This window comes from Schistocerca cancellata, chromosome 2 (assembly GCF_023864275.1).
Source record: "Schistocerca cancellata isolate TAMUIC-IGC-003103 chromosome 2, iqSchCanc2.1, whole genome shotgun sequence".
In the NCBI taxonomy this organism is placed as follows: Eukaryota; Metazoa; Arthropoda; class Insecta; order Orthoptera; family Acrididae; genus Schistocerca; species Schistocerca cancellata.
This window is the reverse complement of record NC_064627.1, coordinates 548,374,763-548,402,746: the sequence shown is the minus strand read 5'-3', so window position 1 is coordinate 548,402,746 and position 27,984 is coordinate 548,374,763. Positions and strand designations below refer to the sequence as shown.

Sequence of the window (27,984 nt, the reverse complement as noted above, 5' to 3'; positions counted from 1 at the left end):
GAGAGAAAAAAAAAAAACATTCTAGTATGAAAGATTTAGAAATGGTAAATAAGATAAGATCTCAGATACTGCAGGGTGATGCTACAGAGGTCACACCTCTCATGTATGCTATGTAAAGAATCAAATGTAATTTTACTTCACTCCCAGCCACCTGTTAGCTGGTGTTAAAGAAAGGGAACGTCTCAAATGATACCAGTTCATTGGAAGAATCAGAAGAACAAAGTCAGATAATGTGCCTGATACAACATATGGTGGGCTACCATGTGTGAAGATTTCTCAGCTTCCAGAAACATCTCAAAGAAACACCAGAAATTCACAGGAGAGCACAGTAATAGTGCAAATCAAGCACCCGAGGTGTCTGTAACAGCAGTGCCATCATCAGTGAAAACAGAGATGGAAAAAAAACAGCAGTAGCAGCAAGCTACTAACCACAGCCCAGACACAATCCGTGAGGTGCAGGAAACCTGTGCTTCTCAAGGATTTTTGGGACCTCACCAGGACACAGGACAGAATGTGACACTGAATACTGTAAATATGACCAAAAAATATTCTCATATTAATAAAACACTAACTGTGATGTAAGTGAATTTATATAGCATTAGGAAGAAATTGTGGAATTTGAGCATTTCTGCAGTAACGAAAAAGTAGATGTTATATGTGTTTCAGATCATTGACTGAGGAGTAATGAGGCAGTTTTCTTTGTTTCTCAGGGACATGTTGCTACCGATGTAATGTGTTGGGAAGTGAAAAAAAGGGTGGGGCAGGCATGTTTGTTTAAGATGGTACAAGATTCACAAAAATAGATCATAGCACATACTGTTCTGAAACAGACGGGGAATTCAGTTGTGTAAATATTGTGGATTGTAACCTGACCATTATAAGTATCTCCAGCTCTCCAAGTGATACCATGGGTATTTTCTTTGAGTAATTTGAATTAATAATGTTAAGTTGTTAAAATCTAAAACAAAAATTGCTGTCTGTGGGGACTTCAATATAGAAATGAGACGGACCAAGTCAGTAAGTCATTACTAACCACCTCAGATTGTTCAGTCTATATAATAGCTGTAGAAATGCCATATGTGATGGAATATGTATCAGTAACACCATTGTTAACTTTGAAAAGGATTTGTACGCTATCACTATTGTTGGTTGGGGATTTGCAGGCCATTATCAAATACTCCTTAGTCTTAACCAAAACAAAACTGTAGGACTCCCTTCTAATACATATGCCAATGTTATAGGAAAGATAGCATGGGTCAGAGGGCAAGAGGAAGAAATAGTGAACCAATTCAGTCTGAAACCTAGAAATATGTAGTGGGACAGTATATACCAATGTTAAATGGGAATAAATGAAACTTCATTAAAATTTATTAGATTTGTGGTATACTTGTTCTCCTCTTATAAAAATTAGTCTTAAAAGCAAACATGTAAAGAAGAAGATTAAGTGGTACACAGATGAACTTACCAATGTTTTGTTGTTGTTGTTGTTGTTGTTGTCTTCAGTCCGGAGACTAATCTTCAGCATTCTTCTGTAGCACCACATTTCGAAAGCTTCTATTCTCTTCTTGACCAAACTATTTATTGTCCCTGTTTCACTTCCATACGTGGCCACACTCTGTACAAATACTTTCAGAAATGACTTCCTGACTCTTAAATCTATACGCGATGTTAACAAATTTCTCTTCTTCAGAAACACTTTTCTTGCCATTGCTAGTCTACATTTTATATCCTCTTACTTTGACAATCATCAGTTATTTTGCTCCCCCGATTGCAGAACTCATCTTCTACTTTAAGTGTCTAATTTCCTAATCTAATACCCTTCGCATCACCCAATTTAATTCGACTACATTCCATTATCCTCATTTTGCTTTTGTTGATGTTCATCTTATATCTTCGTTTCAAGACACTTTCCATTCCATTCAACTGCCCTTCCAGGTCCTTTGCTGTCTCTGACAGAATTACAATGTCATCTGCGAACCTCAAAGTTTTTATTTGTTCTCCATGGGTTTTAATTCCTACTCCAAATTTTTCTTTTGTTTCCTTTACTGCTTGCTCAATACATAGATTGAATAACATCGGAGATAGGCTGCAACCCTGTCTCACTCCCTTCCCAACCACTGCATCCCTTTCATGCCCCTTAACTCTTATAATTGTCATCTGGTTTCTGTACAAATTGTAAATAGCCTTTCACTCCCTGTATTTGACCCCTGCCACTTTCAGAATTTGAAAGAGAGTATTCCAGTCAACATTATCAAAAGCTTTCTCTAAGTCTACAAATGTTATAAACGTAGGTTTGCCTTTCCTTAATCTATCTTCTAAGATAAGTCATAAGGTCAGTATTGCCTCGTGTTCCAACATTTATATGGAATACAAACTGAAATTCCCTAATGTCAGCTTTTACCAGTTTTTACATTCATCTGTAAAGAATTCATGTTAGTATTATCAGCTGTGACTTATTAAACTGATAGTGTGGTAATTTTCACACCTGTCAACACCTGCTTTCTTTCGGATTGGAATTATTATATTCTTCTTGAAATCTGAGGGTATTTCTTCTGTCTCATACATCTTGCTCACCACATGGTATAGTTTTGGCATAGCTGGATGGCTGGCTCTCCCTAGGCTATCAGTAGTTCTAATGGAATGTCGTCTACTCCCAGGACCTTGTTTGGACCTAGGTCTTCCAGTGCTCCGTCAAACTCTTCATGCAGTATCATATCTCCCATTTCATCTTCATCTACGTCCTCTTTCATCTCCATAATATTGTCCTCAAGTACATCACCCTTGTACAGACCCTGTGTATACTCATTCCACCTTTCTGCTTTCTCTTTTTTGCTTAGAACTGGGTTTCCATCAGAGCTCCTGATATTCATACAAGTGGTTCCCTTTTCTCCCACAGCCTCTTTAATTTTCCTGTAGGCAGTATCTATCTTACCCCTACTGAGATATGCCTCTACATCCTTGGTTAATATCAGTTCCATGGGATTCGGGCGGATTCATCTTTATCCCCCAGGGATGTTAACATTCTGAGCTAACTGGCAGAGTGACGACCATCAGACCCCGAGTTGTTTTCGGTGTTTCTTCCAAGATAGTTTTCCTGCACAGAATTCTCTTCAATTCTTGAACTATTCTATAATCTATTTCTAAAATCTTGAACTATCCTAAATTTTAGTTTGTAGGAAACTGGTTATGACAGTCGGGTAGAAAACTTAAGAGAATCATGAATGAACAGTGATCTCTAGATGAAATAAGCAGAATAAGAATATTATGATCATAAAAAGTGTAATATGATGGTACTATTTAAACAGATTGATACCTAGACAACACAAATGGAGTAAACTGAATAGGACATTATATTTATGGAAAACACAATATTGTATGACTAATTTAAACAACTAATGATTAATGGAAAATCTCATATAAAGATGTGAAACAAATACTAACAAAGAGATAGAGGGGCTGGCCAGTACTTACCTCAGCTCAGTACAGCCGATAGATACACATTCAACAGAACCGAAAATTTACATTCCTAGCTTTCGGAACAAATGTTCCTTCATCGGGGAGGAGAGAGGGGAAAGAAAGGGAAGGAGGGAAAGGAGATTCAGTTACTCACAACCCAGGTTGTGAAGCAACAGGGAAAGGAAAATAGGGAGGGTAGCAAGGATGGAGGCATGGTTGTCAGAGGGAAGCCAAAGATATTCTACTGTAAGTACTGTGCCAGCTTCAAACCAAAGAGGATGCATACAGAAGTAAAGAGGTATATAGTCTAAAGATAAAAACAACTATGTAGGATGAAAAGATGCGTGAATGGCTAAAGAGGAAAGGGAAAGAGAATAAGACTGAAGAGTAAATGGGAGTGAGGTTGTTTAACGTAGGTTCAGTCCAGGGGGATGGCGGGATGAAAGGATGTGTTGGAGTGCAAGTTCCCATCTCCGCAGTTCAGAGGGACTGGTGTTGGGTGGGAGAAGCCAAATGGCACATACGGTGTAGCAGGTTCCTAGGTCCCTATAATTATGCTGGAGGGCATGCTCCGCTACTGGGTATTGGGCATCTCCTAGGCGGACAGTTCGTCTGTGACCGTTCATGCGCTCAGCCAGTTTAGTTGTTGTCATGCCGATGTAAAAGGCTGTGCAGTGCAGGCATGTCAGTTGATAAATGACATGTGTAGTTTCATACGTGGCCCTGCCTTGAATTGCGTATGTTTTACCAGTAGCGGGGCTGGAGTAGGTGGTTGTGGGGGGATGCATGGGGCAGGTTTTGCAGCGGGTTCGTTTACAGGGGTAGGAACCGCTGGGTAGAGAAGGTAGTCTGGGAATATTGTAGGGTTTAACAAGGATGTTACGGAGGTTAGGGGGCCGACGAAAGGCAACTCTGGGTGGTGTGGGGAGAATTTTGTCAAGGGATGATCTCATTTCAGGGGTTGACTTGAGAAAGTCATATCCCTGGCGGAGTAATTTGTTGATGTTTTCGAGGCCAGGATAATATTGGGTGACAAGGGGGATGCTTCTGTGTGGTCTGGGGGTAGGAACATTGTTGTTGGACGGGGAGGAATGTATTGCTCGGGAAATCTGTTTGTAGACAAGGTCTGCAGGATAGTTGCGGGAGAGGAAAGCACTGGTAAGGTTATTGGTGTAATTGTTGAGGGATTCGTCACTGGAGCAGATACGTTTGCCACGAATACCTAGGCTGTAGGGAAGGGAGTGTTTGATGTGGAAAGGATGGCAGCTATCAAAGTGAAGGTACTGTTGTTTGTTTGTGGGTGTGATATGGACAGAGGTGTGGATGTGAGCTTCAACAAGATGAAGGTCAACATCCAGGAAGGTGGCTTGGGTTTTGGAGGAGGACCAGGTGAAATTCTGATTCGAAAAGGAGTTGAGGTTATGGAGGAAATTAAGGAGTGTTTCTTCACCATGAGTCCAGACCACAAAGATGTCATCTATAAACCTATACCAGGCCAGGGGAAGCAGCTGTTGGGTCTTCAGGAAAGCATCCTCCATGCGGCCCATGAAGAGGTTGGCATAGGACGGAGCCATCCTGGTTCCCATGGCCGTTCCCCTGATTTGTTTGTAGGTCTGGCCTCCAAAAGTGAAGTAATTATGGGTGAGGATGAAGTTGGTAAGTGTAATAAAGAGCGAGGTTTTTGGAAGATCTTCGGGTGGGCGTTGGGAGAGGTAGTGCTCAAGGGCAGAGAGACCATGGGTATGTGGGATGTTTGTGTAAAGGGATGTAGCATCTATGGTGACAAGAAAGGTTTCGGGTGGGAGAGGGGTGGGAATGGATTTGAGGCGTTCTAAGAAGTGGTTTGTGTCTTTGATGTAGGATGGGAGTCTGCAGGTGATACGTTGGAAGTGCTGGTCTACCAGAGCTGAGATACGTTCGGTTGGGGCTTTGAAGCCTGCTACAATGGCCATCCCATTGGAAGGCACATGGTGTAATTCTTAAATCCCTAAACCCTGAAACTTTTTCATTATTGGTAACAGAAGACTTTGGAGGTGCAAACATGAAAAAGTAGGTTTTATTTTCATGGTTTTTCACTAATGTCTTATGGCTTCTTGTGTTTTGAGATGACCATCATTGATGGATAAAGTGTTTGTTGTATTGAAGGATCTGCAGTCCCTCCTCAAATCCTCAGGGCCATCCCATGACCTCTCAGCAAAGTGCATCTCTCTCCTCACCCCTGCTTCTCCCCCCAACTACTACCTTCTACATGCTTCCTAAAGTCCATAAACCCAACCACCCAACCAAGTGAGGTGGTGCAGTGGCTAACACACTGGACTCGCATTCGGGAGGATGACAGTTCAAGCCCATGTCCAGCCATCTTGATTTAGGTTTTCCGTGATTTCCCTAAATGCTTCCAGCAAATGCCGGGATGGTTCTTTTGAAAGAGCATGGCTGACTTAATTCCCTGTCCGTCCCTAATCCGATGAGACCAATGACCTCGCTGTCTGGTCTCTTTCCCCAAACAACCCAACGCCCCCCACCCCTACCAACCACCCAGGATGACCCAATGTGGCCGATTACTGTCCCTCCCCCCCTCCACCCCCCTGAGAGAATTTCTGCTCTCATAGACAAATACCTTAAGTCTATTACCTACAGCCTACCATCCTATATAAAAAATACCAAACATTTTCTCCACCGTCTCTCCACAGTTCCTGTACCTTTGCCACATGGTGCCCTGCTCATCACTATTTATGCAGCCTCCCTTTACACTAACATCCCTAATGTCCATGACCTTACTGCTATTGAACATTACCTTTCCCAATGCTGACATATTCCAAACCAACAACCTTCTTCCCAGCCACCATGACCGACTATATCCTCACCAACAATTACTTGTCCTTTGAAGGCATTACCTACAAACAAATCCAGGGTGATACCTAGACAATTTAAATGGAGTAAACTGAAAAGGACATTATATTTATGGAAAACACAATATTATATGACTAATTTAAACAACTATTATACAGTAGTGTATAATTTTCTATTTAGTATAGAATATTTTATACCTTTTATGAAATGTGATGTAAATGGGAGGGTTCGTATAATTTTTGGAAGGGGTGGGTATTGTAGATTAAAACATGATTTACACCAACATATAAATCATGGCTAACACAGAACACACACACCACATCTTTCAAACAACCCTCACAAACAAGTGTGACGGATTCTTCACCATTTGCCATTCCATAGGGCTTGCTAAGATTTTCTTCAGGGACCTCAAGGATGAAGGTGAGAATGTCCATTCTGTAGGAGACGATTTAACAACATACCTCCTCCGGCTTCTCACTCAAGTACCGGTGAGGTAGGGATCCTGGGGAAGGGGGTTGGGAAGGGTTTCCTGTCTTTGGGACTATCTTATTTCCCGTCTTCGATCTTAGCAACCATTTCTTTACTTTCCTTTCTTACTTATCATTTGAGTACCTGTCTATTTTTTCCCTCTTTCCATATTCATCTACTTTTATCACAGAAGTCCTTCATATTCTCTGCGGTTTCCACAAACCTACAACTTATCTCCAGATAAGAAGGCCGAAGAATCAGGCTGCACAAACACACATCATCATACACACAAAGATATACGAGTACGCGACACTTGATGGTTCATACCTCTTGACAGGTTTCTAGTTAGTAGTTTCATTGTTTGCGTACTCTTGTTGTTGTTGTTGTTGTTGTTGTTGTTGTGGTGGTGGTGGTGGTGGTGGTGGTGGTGGTGGTGGTGGTGGTCTTCAGTCCAGAGACTGGGTTGATGCAGCTCTCCATGCTACTCTATCCTGTGCAAGGTTCTTCATCTCCCAGTACCTACTGCAACGTACATTCTTGTGAATCTGCTTAGTGTATTCATCTCTTGGTCTCTCTCTATGATTTTTATCCTCCACGCTGCCCTCAAATACTAAATTGGTGATCCTTTGATGCCTCAGAACATGTCCTACCAACTGATCCCTTCTTCTAGACAAGGTGTGCCACAAATTTCTCTTCTTCCTAATTCTATTCAATACCTCCTCATTAGTTATGTGATCTACCCATTTAATCTAAAGCATTCTTCTGTAGCAACACATTTTGAAAGCTTCTATTCTCTTCTTATGCAAATTATTTATCGTCCACGTTTCACTTCCATGCATGGCCACACTCCGTACAAATACTTTCAGAAACGACTTCCTGACTCTTAAATCTATACGCGATGTTTACAAATTTCTCTTCTTCAGAAACGCTTTCCTTGCCATTGCCAGTCTACATTTTATACCCTATCTACTTTGACCATCATCAGTTATTTTGCTCCCCAAATAGCAAAATTCATTTACTACTTTAAGCGTCTCATTTCCTAATCTAATACTCTCAGCTTCACCCGATTTAATTCGACTACATTCCATTGTCCTCATTTTGCTTCTGTTGATGTTCATTTTATATCTTCCTTTCAAGACACTGTCCATTCCATTCAGCTGCTCTTCCAGGTCCTTTGCTGTCTCTGACTGAATTACAATGTCATCGGCGAACCTCAAAGTTTTTATTTGTTCTCCATAGATTTTATTTCCTACTCTAAATTTTTGCTTTGTTTCCTATACAGCTTGCTCAATATACAGATTGAATAACATCTGGGATAGGCTACAACACTGTCTTACTCCCTTTCCAACCACTGCTTCCCTTTCATGCCCCTCTACTCTTATAACTGCCATCTGGTTTCTGTACGAATTGTAAAAAATAGCCTTTCGCTCCCTGTATTCTATCCCTGCCACCTTCAGAATTTGAAAGGGAGTGTTCCAGTCAACATTGTCAAAAGCTTTCTCTAAGTCTACAATTGCTATAGATGTAGGTTTGCCTTTCCTTAATCTATTTTCTAAGATAAGTCATAGGGTCAGTATTGGCTCATGTGTTCCAACATTCCTACGGAATCCAAACTGATCTTCCCCGAGGTCAGCTTCTACCAGTTTTTCCATTCGTCTGTAAAGAATTCGTGTAAGCATTTTGCAGCAGCAGCTTATTAAACTGATAGTTCGGTAATTTTCACATCTGTCAACACCTGCTTTCTTTGGGATTGGAATTATTATATTCTTCTTGAAGTCTGAGGGTATTTCACCTATCTCATACATCTCGCTCACCAGACGGCAGAGTTTTGTCAGGACTGGCTCTCCCAAGGCTATCAGTAGTTCTAATGGATTGTTCACAACTCCTGGGGCCTTGTCAGACTCTTCACGCAGTATCATATCTCCCATTTCATCTTCACCTACATCCTCTTCCATTTCCATAATATTGTCCTCAAGTACATCGCCCTTGTATAGACCCTCTATATACTCCTTCCACCTTTCTGCTTTCCCTTCTTTGCTTAGAACTGGGTTTCCATCTGAGCTCTTGATATTCATACAAGAAGCTCTCCTTTCTCCAAATGTCTCTTTAATTTTCCTGTAGGCAGTATCTATCTTACCCCTATGAGATATGCCTCTACATTCTTACAGTTGTCCTCTAACCATCCCTGCTGAGCCATTTTGCACTTCCTGTTGATCTCATTTTTGTGACGTTTGTATTCCTTTTTGCCTGCTTCATTTACTGCATTTTTGTATTTTCTCCTTTCATCAACTAAATTCAATATATCTTCTGTTACCCAAGGATTTCTACTATCCCTTGTCTTTTTACCTACTTGATCTTCTGCTGCCTTCACTATTTCATCTGTCAAAGCTACCCATTTTCTTCTACTGTATTTCTTTCCCCCATTCCTGTCAATCAATCCCTAATGTTCTCCCTGAAACGCTGTACAGCCTCTGGTTCTGTCACTTTATCCAGATGCCATCTCCTTAAATTCCCACCTTTTTGCAGTTTCTTCAGTTTTAATCTACAGTCCATAACCAATAGATTGTGGTCAGAAACATACTATATATTGAACCATTTATGTAGACATAGTATGTACTAAGAGTATAGGTAAACATAGTGCCTATTAAGAGTATAGAAGAGTATGAAGTATTAAGAAGAGGGTGTGTAGTGTGAAATAGATTTTATTTTTACCAGGAAATATTTAATTATAGTGTACATAAAGATGTATACTAGGGCAATGAGGCCTATTCATAAAGGATAAGGGGGGCACACTCGGCATTTGCTAAGGATGTAGGGCAGGCATACCTACATGGAGATAGGATGACCTGTGGCCTGATGAATAGGGATGTTTTAAAAAAAGGGGTGTACCTACCAAAACTTATGGTGTTTTATATCGTTGACTATTGGAATGAGAAAAAAGAAGAACAGTTGAAACATTGTTAATTATACTCTATGTGTTGGACTTGCTAGAAGCAAGACATGTTCATAAATTATGTGGTTGTAAAAATTACGCTATTGCAAATGTCTTTAATCGGATCCGACATGAGACGAGTCGGCTGATTTGCTTGAAATATACTATGACTGAGGTAAAAGTATTCTTTGAGTACTAAATTATTTCATAAATAGAGAGAGGGTCTTATAAATTCCCGTAACCAGCATTACTCTTCGGAGAAGAAGGTTTTGGAGATTGACGGAGCCAGCAATCCAGAGAAGAAGATTCGCTGTGCAGATAAAGTAAGTCAACTGATGTGAGAGAGGTGTGAATTTTGCTTGCAATCCAATGTCACACCGCTTCTTATCGTCACACATCGTTAGACTGCATATAATAAAGGTAAAAGAATGGACTCTCAAAATTACAGACTGATTTCTTTGACATCAGCAGAATTGTTGAACAGATTCTGAGTTTGAATAAAACAAATTGTTTTGAGACAGAAAAACATCTGTCCACAAATTAGCATGGATTTAGAAAGCATTGTTCATGCACATCTCAGCTTGCACTTTTCTCACTTGATATCCCACAAATCATGGATTGAAGCAACAGACAGATCAGATTCCACATTCCTAGATTTCCAGAAGGTGTTTCACATGGTGCCCCACTGCAGACTGTTGACGAAGGTCTGAGCATACAGATCATGTTCCCTAATACGTGAGTAGCTCCAAGACTTTTTAAGTAATAGAACCCAGTATGTTGTCCTTGATGGTGATTGTTCATCAGTGACAAGGATATTGTCAGGAGTGTCTCAGGGAAGTCTGATAGGACTGTTCTTGTTACCTGTATCCATAAATGATCTGATGGACACGGTGTACAGCAGTTTATGGCTGTTTGCTAATGATGCTGTGGTGTATGGTAAGGTATTGTCGCTGAGTGACTATAGAAGGATACAAGATAACTTGGACAGAATTTCTAGTTGCTGTGATGAATAGCGGCTTGCTCTATATGTAGGAAAATAATGTTAACAGAGATGAGTAGGAAAAACATTCCAGTGTTAGTAGTGTGCTGACCGACACAGTCATGTAGATTAAATATCTAGTCATATGTTGCAAAGTGTTATGAAATCAAACAAGCACATAAGGATGGAAATAGAGAAGACGAATTGTAGGCTTCAGTTTATTGGGAAAATTTTAGGAAAGTGTATATAAGGGGGTTAGTTTGTGTTGTTGCCCCGGATGATGATTGCACGAATATTTTGTCAGAATTTGTAAGCGGTGGGTCCTTGAGCTATGGCAATATATGGACATGAGAAGTTAGTTTAAACAGTTTTATTAAGAAAGGATGATTATAAAACATGCATGCTACGCGCACCCATCATCACTGTGTCTGACGTCCTAATACCAGCTAATTACGGTCATATCGAAAGGCTCCATCGTCAGCTAAGAAGAGAGATATTTGCTCCCGAAGCCATGCTAGTTAATACTGCGTGCTGCGGATGGCGGCCACTGGCATACTCTCTGCGATGCACTCCGGCCGAACACATGTGTACTGACCAAGCAAATTGTCAGCATTCCAGATAGGTCAGCCGGCGAGCGCATGTTACTTACAATATGGCTGCGCGCAATCCTTTCTTCAGTAGCTGTGTCATTGGACATGCTATATTCGCATAACTGGCTATAAATCATCTGTTGAAATTTGACAATCCCAAGAATGATTGTAGTTCTTTCAGATTCTGTGGTTCAGGAAAATTCTTTACATCTTCAGTTTAATTTTGGATCAGGTCGAATACCTTCACTGCTTATAACATGACAAAGATAGTTAACTTTACTTTGTGCAAAATGACAGTTATGTATTGATGAAGACAGGTTTGCGCTGCTTGTAGTCTCTCAGTATGCTGCTTCATGTTTTCACCAAAAATTATTACATCACCAAGGTAAACAAGTGCTTGTGTTGGGGTGAGCCCTCGTAAAACTGAATCCATCAGGCATTGAAATGTAGCTGGAGCATTACAAAGTCCAAACGGCATACGAAGATACATGTACACTCCTTTTGCTGTTACAAATGAAGTTTTTGCTTGATCATCTGGATGCACTGTTAACTGGTGATAACCACTTGTTAAATCAAATACTGCAAAAAATTCAACATCTGCCCAAGTAATCCAAGATTTCCACTAAATTTGGTAAGCAGTAGATGTCGTGTGTGGTCACAGCATTCAAAGATCGGTAATCAACACAAAAACGGAACTGTGGTTCTCCAGAAATTGATTTCCTCTTTACAATTACAACAGGTGAACACCACGGTGAGTCTGAAGGATCTCTTGGTTTTATAATTCTGGCTTCTAATTGTTCTTTAATCATGTCTTCTGCCAACTCTCTTAGACTGAATGGTATTCGGTAAGGTTTCTGTGTGATTGGGGCTGCATTCCCTGAATGAATATGATGCTGAACTAAATGAGTGACAGGTAAATTTACATGTTCTCGAAATAAATCTGCATACTCCAGCAAAATGGGCGCTAAAATCTTCTGTTCATCAGCTGTCAAATGTTCTATCTTCTTCCAAATCTTGTGCTTCAGTTCATTATTAACTTCATCTCCTCATTGCAATTTTGCGGTTCTGTTACAAAAATCTGTGTTTATAACTGCAGCATTTGTTACCTCATCTGGAATCTGTATTACGTCACTGTTACTTACACTCGACACTTCAGCAACTTTTGTTCCTCATGGCAAAACAACATCCTCATTGCTCATATTCGTTATTATAACCGGGACTTTTGCGACATTCTGTCTCACCATTGTAGCAACACCTACACTTCTTGCAACATAACAAGGCATTGTATCCAGTAACTCACTTTTCTCGGATCGCTCAATTAATAACAAAGTTCCTTCCTTGCATTGGGGTGACTTAACTTCAACATAGATTATCTTTCCTGCTCCCTTGGGAATTTGCTGAGACTGATCAATTTGAACATCAACTTGGACAGTTTGAACAGATGCATCGTTTAGGCAGTCCGTTCCCACGACGTCAGTATTGCTGCTCGTTTGAGTACAATCTGAAGAACGATTTCCTAGGTTGTAGTTGCTATGACCTAGTCTAATCTTTCTTTCTGCGACAAATATCTCTGCCTCATTAGCGGACAAGAAATCAAATCCAAGTACACCATCATAACACATTTCGTTATTTGAAACTACTCGCACCCTTGCTGTGTATTTATCTTTATCTTTATTTCCACCTTTATCTTGGCCTTGGCCAAGAATTAATTCTACACTAACTTCTCCGTAGTTATGTAGCTTTCCTCCGTTTAATCCTCGCACTTTTAATAGCGGCGGTTTCAATTTATCCTGTTTATCTATGCCACACCACATTAATGAGGTCTGTGCTCCTGTGTCAATAAGTAGTTTGATGTTTCTCCTGTGATATACAGCACCTATCACGAAGTCATTTTCGGTCTGGTTTTCGCTGGAACTATCAGGAATCACTAACTCTGGCAAGGGGTGGATGGTGTGGTGGCCCATACGTCCCCATACTCGTTTGAAGATCTGGCAGATTGTCTGTTGTTCGCATTACCTTTCTCCTTGTTGTGACAATCTCTCGAAACATGACCCTGAATCCCGCAATGATAGCAGATTCGATTCTCTTTACAATCCTTACACTTGTGACCCAGCTTATTGCATATGTAGCAGTGTACTGTTGTGTTGAAAACTCTGCGTTCTTCTTTGTGCATCTCATTCAGTTGTCTTAGTGCTTCAATGAAACCAACAGCTGATTCTACTGCTTCCTGAAATGTTTTACATCATGCCAGTCAAACAGCTTTGCTTACTTCCTCTCTGAGCAACCCATGAATGAATGTGTCCAAGTGTCTCTGGTTGGCTTCGAACAACTGAATGCGATTTTCATTTTTATCTTCTACTAAGTCATATGTTTGAGCATTGATGTTAATTCTGTCGGCAAACTGCTTGATAGATTCGTCTCGTCGCATTCGCGAACTGTAAAGCTGCTGTCTGTAAAATCTGATCGTGTTTTTACGTTTAAATCTCTGAATAACAATCTTTCTAAATTCATTGTAATCTTTTGTTTTCACACAATCACTAATGAAATCTTGTGCTGCTCCTTGAATTCTTAATTTGGCAACCACTAGCTTATTGGAATCTGTCCATGATCCTAACAGGGCGGCACCTTCAAGTTTTACGAAAAACACTTTCACATCATCTTTGGGTTTCCCGCTAAACACTGGTACTGATGGCAATAATGGAAAATTCTTTATTGTAGTTCTACCTGTTCTGCATAAACTATCATTTGCCAAGTCTTTCGGAATGTTACACTCGCTTCTTTCTGCTCTTAACTGCTGAATCTCTTCTTGCAGTTCATTAATAACAGTTTGTAGGTCAACATTGTTATTCTGACTGGATTGTGACATTTTGTCTAATTTAATGCCAATGAGTCACTCAAATGTAAAATAAAAATCCATCACTGCCTTTCATATTCTAGCCAAACTGGAGTAGACCAACCTGAATTCCAGCATTGGATGTCCCTGCGTAGTTGGAAGATGTTCATGCTGCTGCTGCTGCTGCTGCTCAAAGTTCACATTGTGCTGCACATCTTCAGGACTGTAGATTTCCAATAATTATCCCCATGCTGACATCACTTCTATAAAGGGGTAATTTGTGTTGTTACCCCTGATGATGATTACACGAATATTTTTTCAGGATTTGTAAGCGGTGGGTCCTTGAGGTACGGCAATACGCGAACACGAGAAGTAGGTTTAAACAGTTTTAGTAACAAAGGCTGATTATAAAACATGCACGCTGCGCGCACCCATCATCACTGCGTCTGACATCCTAACACCGGCTAATTACGGTTGTATCGAAAGGCTCCATGGTGAGCTAAGAAAAGAGAGATATTCGTACCTGAGGCCACACTAGTTAATACTGCGCGCTGCGGACGGCAGCCAGTGACATACACTCTGCGTCACACTCCGGCCTGGCACACACATACTGAACAAGCAAATTGTCAGCATTCCAGATAGGTGAGCTGGTGAGTGCATGTTACATACCATACGGCTGTGCGCAATCCGTAGACCCTTACATGTGGCCAATTTATAAAGCAGACTGCATATAGAACACCTGTGTGACCCATTCAAGTACTGCTAGAGTGCTTGGGATACCCACTGTGTTATAAAGGTGTCAAAGGAATTCAGAGGCATGCTTTTAGATATGTTAATAGGAGGTTTGATCTATACATGGGTATTGTGGAGATACTTCACAAACTCAAATGGCAATCCTCGGAGGGAACACGACATTCTTTGTGCAAAACACTATTGAGAAAATATAGAGAACTGGTATTTGAAGCTGACTGCAGAACAACTCTGTTGCCATTAATGTACATTTCACCTAAGGACCACAAAGAAAAGAGAAATTAGGATTTTTATGGAGGTATATAGACAACCATTTTTTTTGCTCTATTTGTGAATGGAAGAGGAAAGGAAATGAGTAGTGGTGGCACAAGGTACCATTCGCCATACACCATATGGTGGCTAATGGAGTTTGTATGTTGATGTAGTTGTACATTAATTTTCTGATCAATTTGTGTGATGATTTATTCTCCAGTATTGTATTTTCGTTTTCTTAGGTTCAAATGCAAACCCAACAAGAAGTTCGCCGCACAATGTTACAAACAACAATGGACGTAATTCGTTCAGATGGCATTCTTGCTCTAAATAATGGACTGTCAGCTGCTATAATGAGGCAACTTACTTATTCCACCTTCCGCTTTGCCTTTTATGAGGTAAGAATACTATAATTTTGAAATTTTCTCATTGCTCTGTTCATTTTTCAGCTGCTAACATGTGTACTGTTGGTCCCACAGGTATTTTTGCTTAGTACCAAGTATTTGATCAGAATTTTATCTTACACGGAATATACAGTCTTTTGCAGATGTACATAAGATTTACTTTGTTTAGTTGTGTTCCAAGGAGATGCATTCCAGTGGTATTCATTATGATGGCACATTGTTGAAATCATACTTAAAAGTTGCTTTTTGTAATACATGTCACTGCAGTTGGAGTGGCAAATACTTATTATTGTAAACTGAAGGAGGGAGGAAAAAGAAAAGGAACTATTGATGTCAGCTGCATCGGGACTTCATGCATAATCAGCAGCGATGAGTGAAATTGTGTGCCAGACCAAGATTCAAACCCACAGTCAGCTGCTTACTGTACAGTTGTACTAACCATTGCACCATCTGGACACAGAGTGTACTGGAATTGCGAAGACTGTTTTGGCACACCTCTCAGTTGACCCACAGTCCCACCTAGCATGTCCTCCATCTCACTGCTTTGAGATTCCTCCCGGAGGTCAAACAAAAGGTGGTGGATTCATTGCCCATGACTGAAAGAACAGACACCATTCAGAATCTGCAGCTGTGAGATATTTTTATGTAAACTGAAGATGAACGGGTGAGAAAGGAAAGGAAAAGGAAGAAGCTATTGATGTCAGTGAATCGGGACTTTATGCAGAATCAGCTGTGATGCATGAAAATGTGTGCCAGACTGGTATTCGAATCTGGGATCTCTTGCTTACAAAGCAGTTTCATTAACCACTGTACCATCCAGACACAGCGTTTGTCTCATTTGCTTGGATTATCTTGGCACGCCTCTTGGCTGACCCACATTCCTACCTAGTACCACCTACCTGCAGTCCCTGTCCATGTCCTCAATACTCGCTACTTTTAGATTCCAGCAGGAGGTGAAACATTGTGCATCTGCACAGAAGGATGATTTAATTGCTTAATGAGTTGAATCATTTATATGAATGCATAGTGTCTGTTCTTTTCGGGCATGTCCGAAGCAACAGGTACCATGCAGAATCTGGAGCTTTTCACATTTTTATGTAAATTGATGGTGAAGGGGGGGGGGGGGGGGGGGGAGGAAAAGGAAAGTGAAAGAACTGTTGATGTCAGTTGTATAGGGACTTTATGCAGAATTAGCGGCGATGAGTAAAAATTGGTTTTGAACCGGGATTCGAACCTGGGGTCTCCTGCTTTCTAGGCAGTTGCATTAACAACTGTGCCATCCAGACTCAGTGTTTGTACAATTGTGTGAACTATCTCAGCATGCCTCCCGGTTGACCCATATTCCCATCTAGTGCCACCTAGCATCACCTATCTGCAGCCCCTGTCCATGTCCTCCGAGGGAGTTCATATGAAATGAAATGTTTTGGTATGAGGAAGATAGACTTTGTCATTTGCTGCTGTGTAATGTATCTACTTGTTTACTTCTTAGCTGGTGGTTAATTTTCTAATGATATACATGTGACAGTTTCATTACAATTGTAAGGCTGTCATTTTATAGAATATGTGAACTGGCTTCATATGATAAATTTAATTCAGAGCCCTTAAGTGAACTGCGTGTGTACTGTCTGCTAAACTCACCAAGGCTCAGTGTCTGAAACAATAGCAACCAGCATCCAAAATAGCCATGTTTGTTGTTGTTGCATTCAGTCTGAAGGCTGGTTTTGTGCAGCTCTCCACGCTAGTCTATCCCTTGCAAGTCTCTTCATCTCCGAATGACTACGGCAACCTGCATCTATTTGAACCTACCTCTACATTTTTTACCTCCCCACACTGCCTTTCATTACCAAATTTAATTCTTGATGCCTCAGGATATACCCTATCAACCAGTTGTTGGATCATGAATTTGTTTTCTCTGCAAATCAATACAGTACCACCTCATACAATCTACCCATAAAGTCTCCAACAGTCTTTTGTAGCACCTCATTCTATTCTTGTCTGAACTGTTTATCATCAAAGTTTAATTTTTTTACATGGTTTACTCCAGAGACATACCATCAGAAAAGACTTTCTGACACTCTCTGCATTTTGTATCCTCTCTTCTTCAGCTATTGTCATTTGTTTTGTTGCTGCCCATATGGCAAAACTCATAGACAGCTTTTAGTGTCTAATTTTCTATTCTCATTCCCTTATCATCTCCTGATTTAATTCGACACTACATTCCATTACCTTGTCTTACTTTTGTTGCTGTTCATCTTATAACTCCTTTTCAAGATGTTATCAATTTCATTCAACTGATCAATCAAGTCCTTTGCAGTCTATAAAAGAATTACAAAGTAATTGGCAAATCTCAGTGTTTATGTTTCTTTCCCTGAATTTTAATTCCTTTTTGGTATTTTCTTGGTTTTGTTACCGCATGTTTTCAAGGTACAGATTGATAACATCAGAGATAGGCCATAACACTCTCACTACTTTCTCAACTACTGCTTCTCTTGAATACCCTATGACTCCAGTCTGGTTTCTGTACCAGTTATAGATAACGTTTGCTCCTCATGTATTATCCCTGCTGCCTTCAGTATTTAAAAATTGTGAATTCCAGTTAGTATTGTCATAAGCTTTCTCTAAATCTACAAATGCTGTAAACATAGATTTGCCTTTCTTTGACCTATCTTCTATGATAAGACATAGGATCAGTGTTGCCTTTTGGGATCATACATTTCTATGGAGCCCAAGCTGATCTTCCTGAGGATGACTTTCACTAGTTTTTCCATTCTTCTGTAGATAATTCATAACAGTAAAATAATGTTGTTGTTGTTGTGGTCTTCAGTCCTGAGACTGGTTTGATGCAGCTCTCCATGCTACCCTATCCTGTGCAAGTTTCTTCATCTCCCAGTACCTACTGCAACCTACATCCTTCTGAATCTGCTTAGTGTATTCATCTCTTGGTCTCCCTCTACGATTTTTACCCTCCACGCTGCCCTCCAATGCTAAATTTGTGATCCCTCGATGCCTCAGAACATGTCCTACCAACCGGTCCCTTCTTCTCGTCAAGTTGTGCCACAAACTCCTCTTCTCCCCAATTCTATTCAATACCTCCTCATTAGTTATCTGATCTACCCATCTAATCTTCAGCATTCTTCTGTAGCACCACATTTCGAAAGCTTATATTCTCCTCCTGTCCGAACTATTTATTGTCCATGTTTCACTTCCATGCATGGCTACACTCCATACAAATACTTTCAGAAATGACTTCCTGACACTTAAATTTATACTCCATGTTAACAAATTTCTCTTCTTCAGAAACGCTTTCCTTGCCCGTGCCAGTCTACATTTTATATCTTCTCTACTTCGACCATCATGTTATTTTGCTCCCCAAATAGCAAAATTCCTTTACTACTTTAAGTGTCTCATTTCCTAATCTAATTCCCTCAGCATCACCCGACTTAATGCGACTACATTCCATTATCCTTGTTTTGCTTTTGTTGATGTTCATCATATATCCTCCTTTCAAGGCACTGTCCATTCCGTTCAACTGCTCTTCCAGTCCTTTGCTGTCTCTGACAGAATTACAATGTCATCGGCGAACCTCAAAGTTTTTATTTCTTTGCCATGGATTTTAATACCTACTCCAAATTTTTCTTTTGTTTCCTTTACTGCTTGCTCAATATACAGATTGAATAACATCGGGGAGAGGCTACAACCCTGTCTCACTCCCTTCCCAACCACTGCTTCACTTTCATGCCCCTCGACTCTTATAACTGCCATCTGATTTCTGTACAAATTGTAAATAGCCTTTCGCTCCCTGTATTTTACCCCTGCCACCTTTAGAATTTGGAAGAGAGTATTCCAGTCAACGTTGTCAAAATAATAAACAAAGCATAATAAAGAGTATGTTTAAAAGGGTCCTTCACCACTCTCCCTAGATAGAACTGTCGTAATGTTAAAGCCAGAAATTATTTTGTGGCTTTAAGAATCTTGCTAGTATGGATTTGATTATTTTGTTTTATAGTTGAGCTTGAAGTTGTCATATGACACAGTTATTATACAAGCAAATATTTGAAAACATTATTTCATCGGAAGATAGTACAATAGCGTGTCTACAGACAGAACTCAGAGTTCATATTACCCACGTCATTACTGATTGTACTTTCATACAGACACACGTTATTTGAAATGAAAAATGTTTTGATCATATGATATGTAATGTTGTTACATATGTAATTAACAGTAATTCTGGATTATTTTCCAGACTAATTGAAATATGCAGTTTTTAATCCACTGTGTGAGAAGGGTGATTCCACGAATGTCAATAACTTCCAGCCAGTTGTTGTTCTTAAATAATTTGTGAGAAGATAAGGTACTTGAGAATTGTCACCCACCTATATGATAATATGACACTTAGCAAATCACAATTCGGATTTCAGGAACAGTGATGTATTGACAAAGCAATTCTTAATAATGCCTGTAATTTATTTGTCCAGGGATCATTTTACAGTTATGTAAGATCTGTCAGCTTAATACAAGGAGAAACATGTCATGTTTTTCTTGAATGACTCGAAAACCACACCCTCCAGCAAAAACATGTCAAAGTACAAAATTAAACTATATTAAATTTGCTGCAAAAAAGGTCCTATTCATTTTTTCTCTAGAACTAATTGTTTGTGCGAAGAGAGCATGAGAATGTTGGAGAAACTCGCTTGACGCGCGTGCGCTGTAGCTTACGTAGTTTTTGTAGGGCAATTTGAGGTAGTTTCCCAACTTGATAGGCCATAAGTGTCCCATATCATACTGTTCATCTCAGCTTGCTACCTCAGTATGCTACCTCAAATTGGCCTACAAAAACTACGTAAGCTACAGTGAAAGTGTGTTAAGCGAGTTTTTAAACATTCTCACCTTTTTGTAGGAAATTTAATATAGTTTAATTTTATGCTGCAACATGTTTTCACTGGAGGGTACGGTTTTAGAGTTATTCACGAAAAATGTACAAAAGTGATATTAAATGTGTTCTATCTCGGAAACCATTCGAAATAGGGCATACATCCATATGAAGTTTTTTGTTCAGAATCACTAATACTATCGCCCCTCAAAGCATGTACCTTTCCTCCTGACTCACCCTGTATATACAAACATATGGAGGTATACTTGAATTTAATGAGGAGAGTACAGGACAGGCCTCATTGAAGGAACCATCCAGACATTTGTCTGAAGTGAGTTAGGAGAACAACAGAAAACATCAATCAGGGGAGATGGACAGAGCATTAACCACCATCTTCTTGAATTTGAGAAACAAATGTGCTATCTTAGTTTGTTAGATCGAAGGTAAAGTTCTCTTATGTTTGTGCATACTTTAAACAAGTTAGCTTAATAAAGTAAAATAATTATGCACTGTTCATTTAGTTAAATAACATAAAAATAATCATGCACTGATCATTTAGTCTTCTCTTTGCGGTTAATATTTTTTTAAACTGTGAAATGACGCTAGTTGAGATGTTATGCAACTTATCCAAGGTATTTGACTGCATCACTCACTCTGCTGGAGAAGCTGATAATGGAATGGGTAAAGATAAACCACTAACCATTTAGTGAAGGCATTGATCAGCACATAATCAGGAAGTGGAATGTGTTTATGCACCTACCTCCTACTCAGTGCCTCCACTATATGGTTGAATCATGGTGTTTTCATTGCAGACAAGGTTCACCACATGCTTGGTTTGCATCTAATTTAAGAAGCAGACTGGAGAAACTTCTGCTCATCTGTTCAAGTATTTCATAGAAAGATGTCGCATCACTGACATGAGCAAGAATTTCAGTCGGCGTTCCTCAGTGAGTTACAGTACTAATTTGGAATGTAGTAACGATAATGTAGTAAAACATGATGTAGTGGCATCTGCAGAACAATATTTATTGAACACAAGAAAAAAGTACAGGAAGGACTGATAAAAGTTTACTCACACTGATAGTTGTAGGGCAGCCTTGACATCTGCGGAAGTTTTATAAAAAAAATCAGTATCCAATTCATAAATGGTTCTGAAGCAGTAGTAAACGTGGCATCCCAATGGCATTTGAATAGTATTTGTCTTATATAAGTAGCATCTATGGCCAAGTGTGGCTATTTTTGCAGGGCGCTGCAGTTTGGTTAGTGCCTCTGCTTGACCCAAAATTTGTAGTGACAGCAGAGAACAAAATTGCTAGCAGTAGCCGCAGCATCTCCATTGGAGTTGCTGAGCGACCTTATTGATGTCTGCACTGACTATACTGGAGCTAGTCTCAACAAAACAGTCTTCTGCAAACTAAGTGACAGACCACAACTCGTTTGCATGCACATTTCCAGTATGGAAGTATACTGTGCTATCCGAATTTTGGAAAAAAAAAACCACAGGTTATCCTTCTTTGCACTGCCACAAGTACAACACCTTTGATTAACATAAAGTAACAGCAAGATATAGCAAAGAGGGTAGAATGTTCTGAACTCTTGTGTGCAGAGGTTGATGAAAATGTTCTGGAAAAGCAGTATGGTGGAACTATTGTAAGGTGTAGATTCCTCTACTTATGGCATAAGATTACTGTCAATTTCAGGTAGAGGGATATTCTTAAGTTAGTGTTCTGGGGATACTTGAGGCGTCTGGAAGCAAACTGCAGTAAAATAACTTTCTCTCGAAAATGAGTTGTTGCCACCATTTTGTTCTCCATACTACTGTCTATCCATTATGCCCATGAAACACAAACATACCAGGAATCCAGCCTACCGTACCAAATGTCAGTATGTCCACTTCTGATTGCAGAAGCAAAACTGAGTGGATCCATCGCATGATGAAGTAGCAGAACTTGGTGTATCCTTAGCAAGTGCCATTACCTAAGAAGATTTGATTATGCAAAACTTGCTTTGTATATGTTATGTCTTTTGTCTGAATAATGCTGCTTTCCCAGCTTATTACTTCATGAATGTTGGTTTTAAACCAATGTGTGGCAGTTTTGTCAAATTTTCCCTACTGCACGCTACTGTAGAACAAGAAACAGTAGCATGCCAGCTGCTACAATGCCATATTGGTGAGTTTTTCATGGCTTGGCTTGTTTGTGAGTGCATGGAGAACATTTATGGTGTTTTTGTTGAATAAAGAGTCTTTTATAATTTTCTCCATAAATATGGATGTTAATGATGGAATACATGTACAATCAATTCCAAAAGTTCAGCAAAGCATAGCACATGAGGTAAGATTCAGTTGTCAACTCCCAAATTTTGTGCCATTACTCTGCATGAAAATATTAAGAACTTCATTATCAGCATATCTGTAAACAGTAATTTACACTGTGATGTGTTAGATTCTTCAGGACTTGATCGGCCTGGCTGGCATCTATGCACCTGGGTGTAGACGTTGGACGAGATGGCCGACCTCCTTCTTGAGTGTGTAATCTAATCCTGACTCACATCATTTGTTGATTGTCTCTGTTTTTACAGTTAACTCTTTCAATAAGCTTCAAGAGGAGTAAGATTTACAATAAACTTTTTACTTATCTTCTTTTCCCGTAGTTGGCTCCAGTTCTTCACGTCTAGGGGCTGATTCTTGAAGCTGAAATTTTTGACATTATAGGTTCTCATGGTTCCAATTGATACAATAAGTTCTGAAGAATTGCCTGAGTTGAATTTTTTTGTTTTACTCAAAATTTTATTCTCTCACATTTTTTCTATATCACACTGTCCTTACAATTTCCACTTCAACAAAGCAGAAAATTACATTGTTCTTCCAAAAAATAAAAGCACATCCAAACACATCAGAGGCATGCCCACTATTACCTCACTCTACAGTACTAACAATATTACAAAGGGTGTACAAATTCTCTTGACACATTAATTTCTGTTAATTTCTATTAATATTTTATAAATGAATCCAGAAATAAATTTAATAAATTGCACTGAATTGCATAATTAATAATAGAAATTTTAAGTGTGTCAAATATTTTGTAATTTCAAATGTTTCTAAAGGAAAATAATTTCAGCTGTGCATTCAGAGCTAGTACATATCAATTGTAACAATGAAAATAATTTCTTTTTATGGATTTTAGTCTGAAATATAATACATCGTGTACAAAATCATATGAAATTCTTGTAGAAAACCAGCTGAGACATTATTAACCTATTCAAAATTTGAAAAAAATATTTTTGGTATCTATTACTTCTGTTGAGGAAAGATAATGCTATTTAGAGGAGGGCATCATTTTACAAGTGGGACTCAATGTTAGTGGGCTACCGTGGCCTTAAACAGTCATGTCCGTGGTAGCTGCAACCAGCTAGCCATCAAAGTTCTTGCACTTGGGAGGGTTGATCTTGTGTAGTGGGCATCTTACACTGATGTGTTCACCTGCGCACTTCACACTTTCCTTGTGGAAGGTACAGTGGTGTGCCATGTGTCCCACCCCCTTGGTAACAGAAGCACTAGGGAGGGCCTTTCTTTTTCCCTAAATGTTCAACAGTGACCAGAGTGTCAGCTACCCTCTGCATAAAAAAGAGCTTCTTGTTCTCACAGTTGCTGTTGGTGATCAGCAGTAGTGAAGGCAACTCTCTCTGTGTCTGAGTGGATTTGATGCACATCACTGTGCACACACCAGATCCGATGTCCTCCAGAGTTTTTTTTCAGAGTTCAGGGCCTGTGTGTTTTGAGAAACCCTAGAACACTGGCCTGACATGATTGACAGGGGCAGCATTATAAGCCTAGGAAGGAAGTGAGACCTTTGCAGCCTCACTTTGACTTTTCTGAAATCTTCAACATTTGGAAGGGGGAAGTACACATTTTCATCTCCTGTGCTCCTCATAATGAACAATGCTGTTGTCCACTCTTTGATCTGCTCCAGGAATCCTTTGTAGTCCTCCTCAACCTCCACAGTGGTGCATGAAAGCTGATGCTCAGATCGCCTGGCATGGAGTGCCAAATGAGAACTGGCCATGTCTTCTATGGGTTGGTTTTTGGCCATTCTCATGGCCGTCCTCTATCCAGCCACCATTGATTGATAACTGTTGGCAACTGGGATGATGATGGCCACTTCTGTGGCCAGAATTTTTGGTCAAGTATAAGAATTACTCAGGGTTAAGTCACAATTACCTCACCTAGTGAGTAAAATTAAGTGCTCAGTGATCACAGAACAGTTTTCCAGTTAAGAATAGATGTCGATAGTCGGTGTTGGAAGGGTGCAGTTGCTGATGTCATTAAGCCACCTAGTCAGTGGCACTTCAGATTTGCCCTGTAAAACGGGTTGTGATAACCAGAAGTAAACATGGAAATGCAATAGTAAGAGATAAAGTGGCATATAGAATGGACGCTGCTGAAGGAAAAGGGAAGAGGGATATGCAAACGTGGCAAAGCAATGGAACCAAATGTTATCCAATTTGGAAGAGCCTTAAAAAAAGCAAAAGTGGGGGACAAAAATCTTGACTTTCTACAAGAATATAATCTGTGCTGTCAACAATACAGAGGAGGACTCAGACTTTGAAATTCATCCAGAGGATAAGGTGTTGCCAGGAATCATCTTGCGAATGTTGCAGTTCCTCTTTCTGTGCTTGTTAAGAATACTGGAGAGAAATTATGCCTTATACAAGACACCTTTCTTGTTTCTTTTGTAAACCCTCGTCACCAGTTTTGTAAAAGCCTAATTGCTACTGCTATGGAGGCCAAGTTGCCACTGTTGCTATGGTAGGCCGAGTTTGTGAGATCGTAGAATGGCTTCTGGTGAACTACACCACTAAGACAATTTCTCCCTGCCACTATTACACACCTGTGCTCCAGGGTCAGGTAACAGGATTGGAGAATGAAGGTTCTACAACACTCCAACAAAGTAGTAACAAAGTCTCACAAATTAGTTAAAAGGTTTGCTTATCTTTCGACTCGTTGAATAATGAAGTCTGCAACACTGCTTGTAATATAACACGAAAAAGGTCCTGAATGGCTAAGTGCAGGTAATCATAAGTAAACTTCACAGTACATAGAAAATGCAATAATAACTACTATCTGTACACTAGATGACATTCTGTGTCTAAGTCAGACCTGGTCGATGATCTGTAACCAAGTGCAGTGAGAGCTGCTTTTCTATCTGCTGAGAGGGCTTTTGCCCATTATTGTCCAGTCATTGGTGGATTGTACTCGGCCAGCAATTGGCCAAGGCGAAGTTAATACTTTCATCCTCAGCACCTCCTGTGACGCTGGTGCAACTTGCGCTAGTGGCGAGTCTCTATGGCACTGGCATCAGTAAGCTTCTTTGCACTTGTGGTGCTGTTGCCTGGGCTGTGTCTTGTTCGGACAACACAGCAGCTTTCACTTGACATGTTTCAGCACTTTTTTGCCATCTTCAGTGGGTTTTTTGTTTATCTTCCTTCGTACATGAAGCTATTTGATATTTGTGCCAGTAGCTTTGGATCTGCTATGCAATCTACAGCTTTTCACAGTTTTTGATGTTGTCATGTTCTTGCTTTCTTTGTGTTGAGGTAACACACTTATTTTTTGTGCTTCTGTCATCACACATTGCTTTTTATGATCTGTTCACTAAGCTTGCTTGGTGAACAAATCATGAAAAACAACACAAATAAAGTGAAAACACCACAACATTGAAAACTATGACAAGCTGTAAATTGCATAGTAAACTCAAAGCTATTAGTATAAATATCCATTAGTTTCATGTGAGAAGGAAAACAGACATATAAACCCACTGATGATAGCACAAAAAATGCTGAAACATCTCTGCTTGAAAATGAAACAACAGAGGTGTCTTGCATAAGGAAGAATTCCCCTCCAGTGAGTTGCACTGTAATTTAGAAGGTACAGAATAGGACTTACAGTTTGTGATGTTTTAACTACTTTTAGTCTTCTGTGCATCACATATTTGTAACCACAGTCAACTATAGTCATTAACTCAGTTTCTTTTCTCCTTTGTGCCAGTATTAAGGTGTCTTTCTACTGTTAACTTATGATAATATATACACATCCATCTTTACAGAAACAAAACTGTGTAGATCCGTGGGAACAGATGCAAAACTCGATGAAACCAAATTACTTTAAGTTATAACTAGTAAAAGAAAATCCGAATATTTCAAGGCTTGGCAGAAATACACTCCTTAGGTAAACACAAATCTGTGATGAAAAGGAATTTCATATATCTGCCATATGAAGGAAGTAAGTAAGAAAGAAGTGTTTTGCATTTCCTAAAAAAAAAATGTTCGGATTCAATCACTGTGTTTTGCTTCTTGGTGTGCCAGAGGGGAATGATATGGGATAAACCATTAACAAATAATTGATTCAGTACATAAAAGGAAATAATTAGAAATATGTGTGGGATTTACACTCAGACATCTTATGTTAATCTCTGTAAGCAGGGGAATATTAATTTCAGCTTCATAATACATTTATTCACAAATGAACAATCAGTTTGATTTTTATAGCAGTGGTAATACAACACTGAAAAAAATTAACTGCGCTGTTCTCTAGTGAAACTAACTGTATTCGTAGCTGGTATGCGCTTTGGTAGTTTACCCAGTGAAATAAAAATCTTGTATAAATGCAGAGTAAAATACTTTTTCTTTGTCACAGCGGAATTCTTGCTTACATGATGGGAGCAGCAAACTTGTAATGAGCCAACATATTGCATGTAAACTACTCAAAGCAAGTTTTCTTGTCCTTAAAATTTGGATGAGTCTTTGATTAGAACTGACTTTCTCACTCCGCTTTTGACCACAGGAAATCATTACAGCTACCTGTGTGGTGGTGGTAAAAGTAAACCCGTATTCACATTGCATAGTGTGTGCTGCATCTTCAGTTGTAAAGAGGACAGTGCAGTTACAGTATCTTGTACAGTCTGTCAAGTTGTGTAGAAAGGTCATTTCAAGGTTGGACCACATGCCATTTGTCACTTTATGGCAAGAAAGGTTGTTAGCATTGGAAGTTTCCCACTGAATTGGCAGACACGACAGTGACATTATTTGAACATTCAGCCTTTATTGTGAGACACAGAACACTGACGGTCTACCTTTATGTGGTAGCCTGTGGTCCAAAAACACTAGCTGATGACCACTATCTAAAAATTATGGCCTGTAGATACCCTGAGAAGTATACAACAGAACTGCGTGCTACATTTTTGGAGGTAACTGGAAGGTCTGTGATGACACAGGTAGTACACAGCTGTCTCCATAGGATCTATTTCACCTGTAGTGTCCTGTAGCAGTGCGGTATTTGAAAAAGGTGGACAGAAAAACACCTGTAATGGAACCTGGAACAGTGGCGTCGATGCCTGTTTATTTCTAAGCACAGAACTTGTCTGTCATTTGATGATCATCGTAGAAAAGTGCAGAGGCGGCCATGAATCAATGTATGTCTCAGAAGTGCACTCCCATGGAGAGGAGGGAGTTGTATCGTGTTCTGAGATCATGTAGGGATGTTGAACACCTCTCATCACCATCAGAGGTAATTTGGGGGCTGTGCATTATTGCGACACGT

The 27,984-nt window shown here is 39.7% G+C and overlaps 1 protein-coding gene across 1 annotated transcript in view; it reads left to right on the top strand.

The window, feature by feature from the left end:
• The window catches only part of LOC126162130 (mitochondrial dicarboxylate carrier-like), a 70,318-nt gene that overhangs the window by 3,742 nt on the left and 38,592 nt on the right, over positions 1 to 27,984 (top strand). The window contains exon 3 of the mRNA XM_049918424.1: positions 15,353 to 15,508. Within this exon, the coding sequence (XP_049774381.1) occupies positions 15,353 to 15,508 (156 nt within the window). The remainder of the gene's footprint in view (positions 1 to 15,352; positions 15,509 to 27,984) is intronic.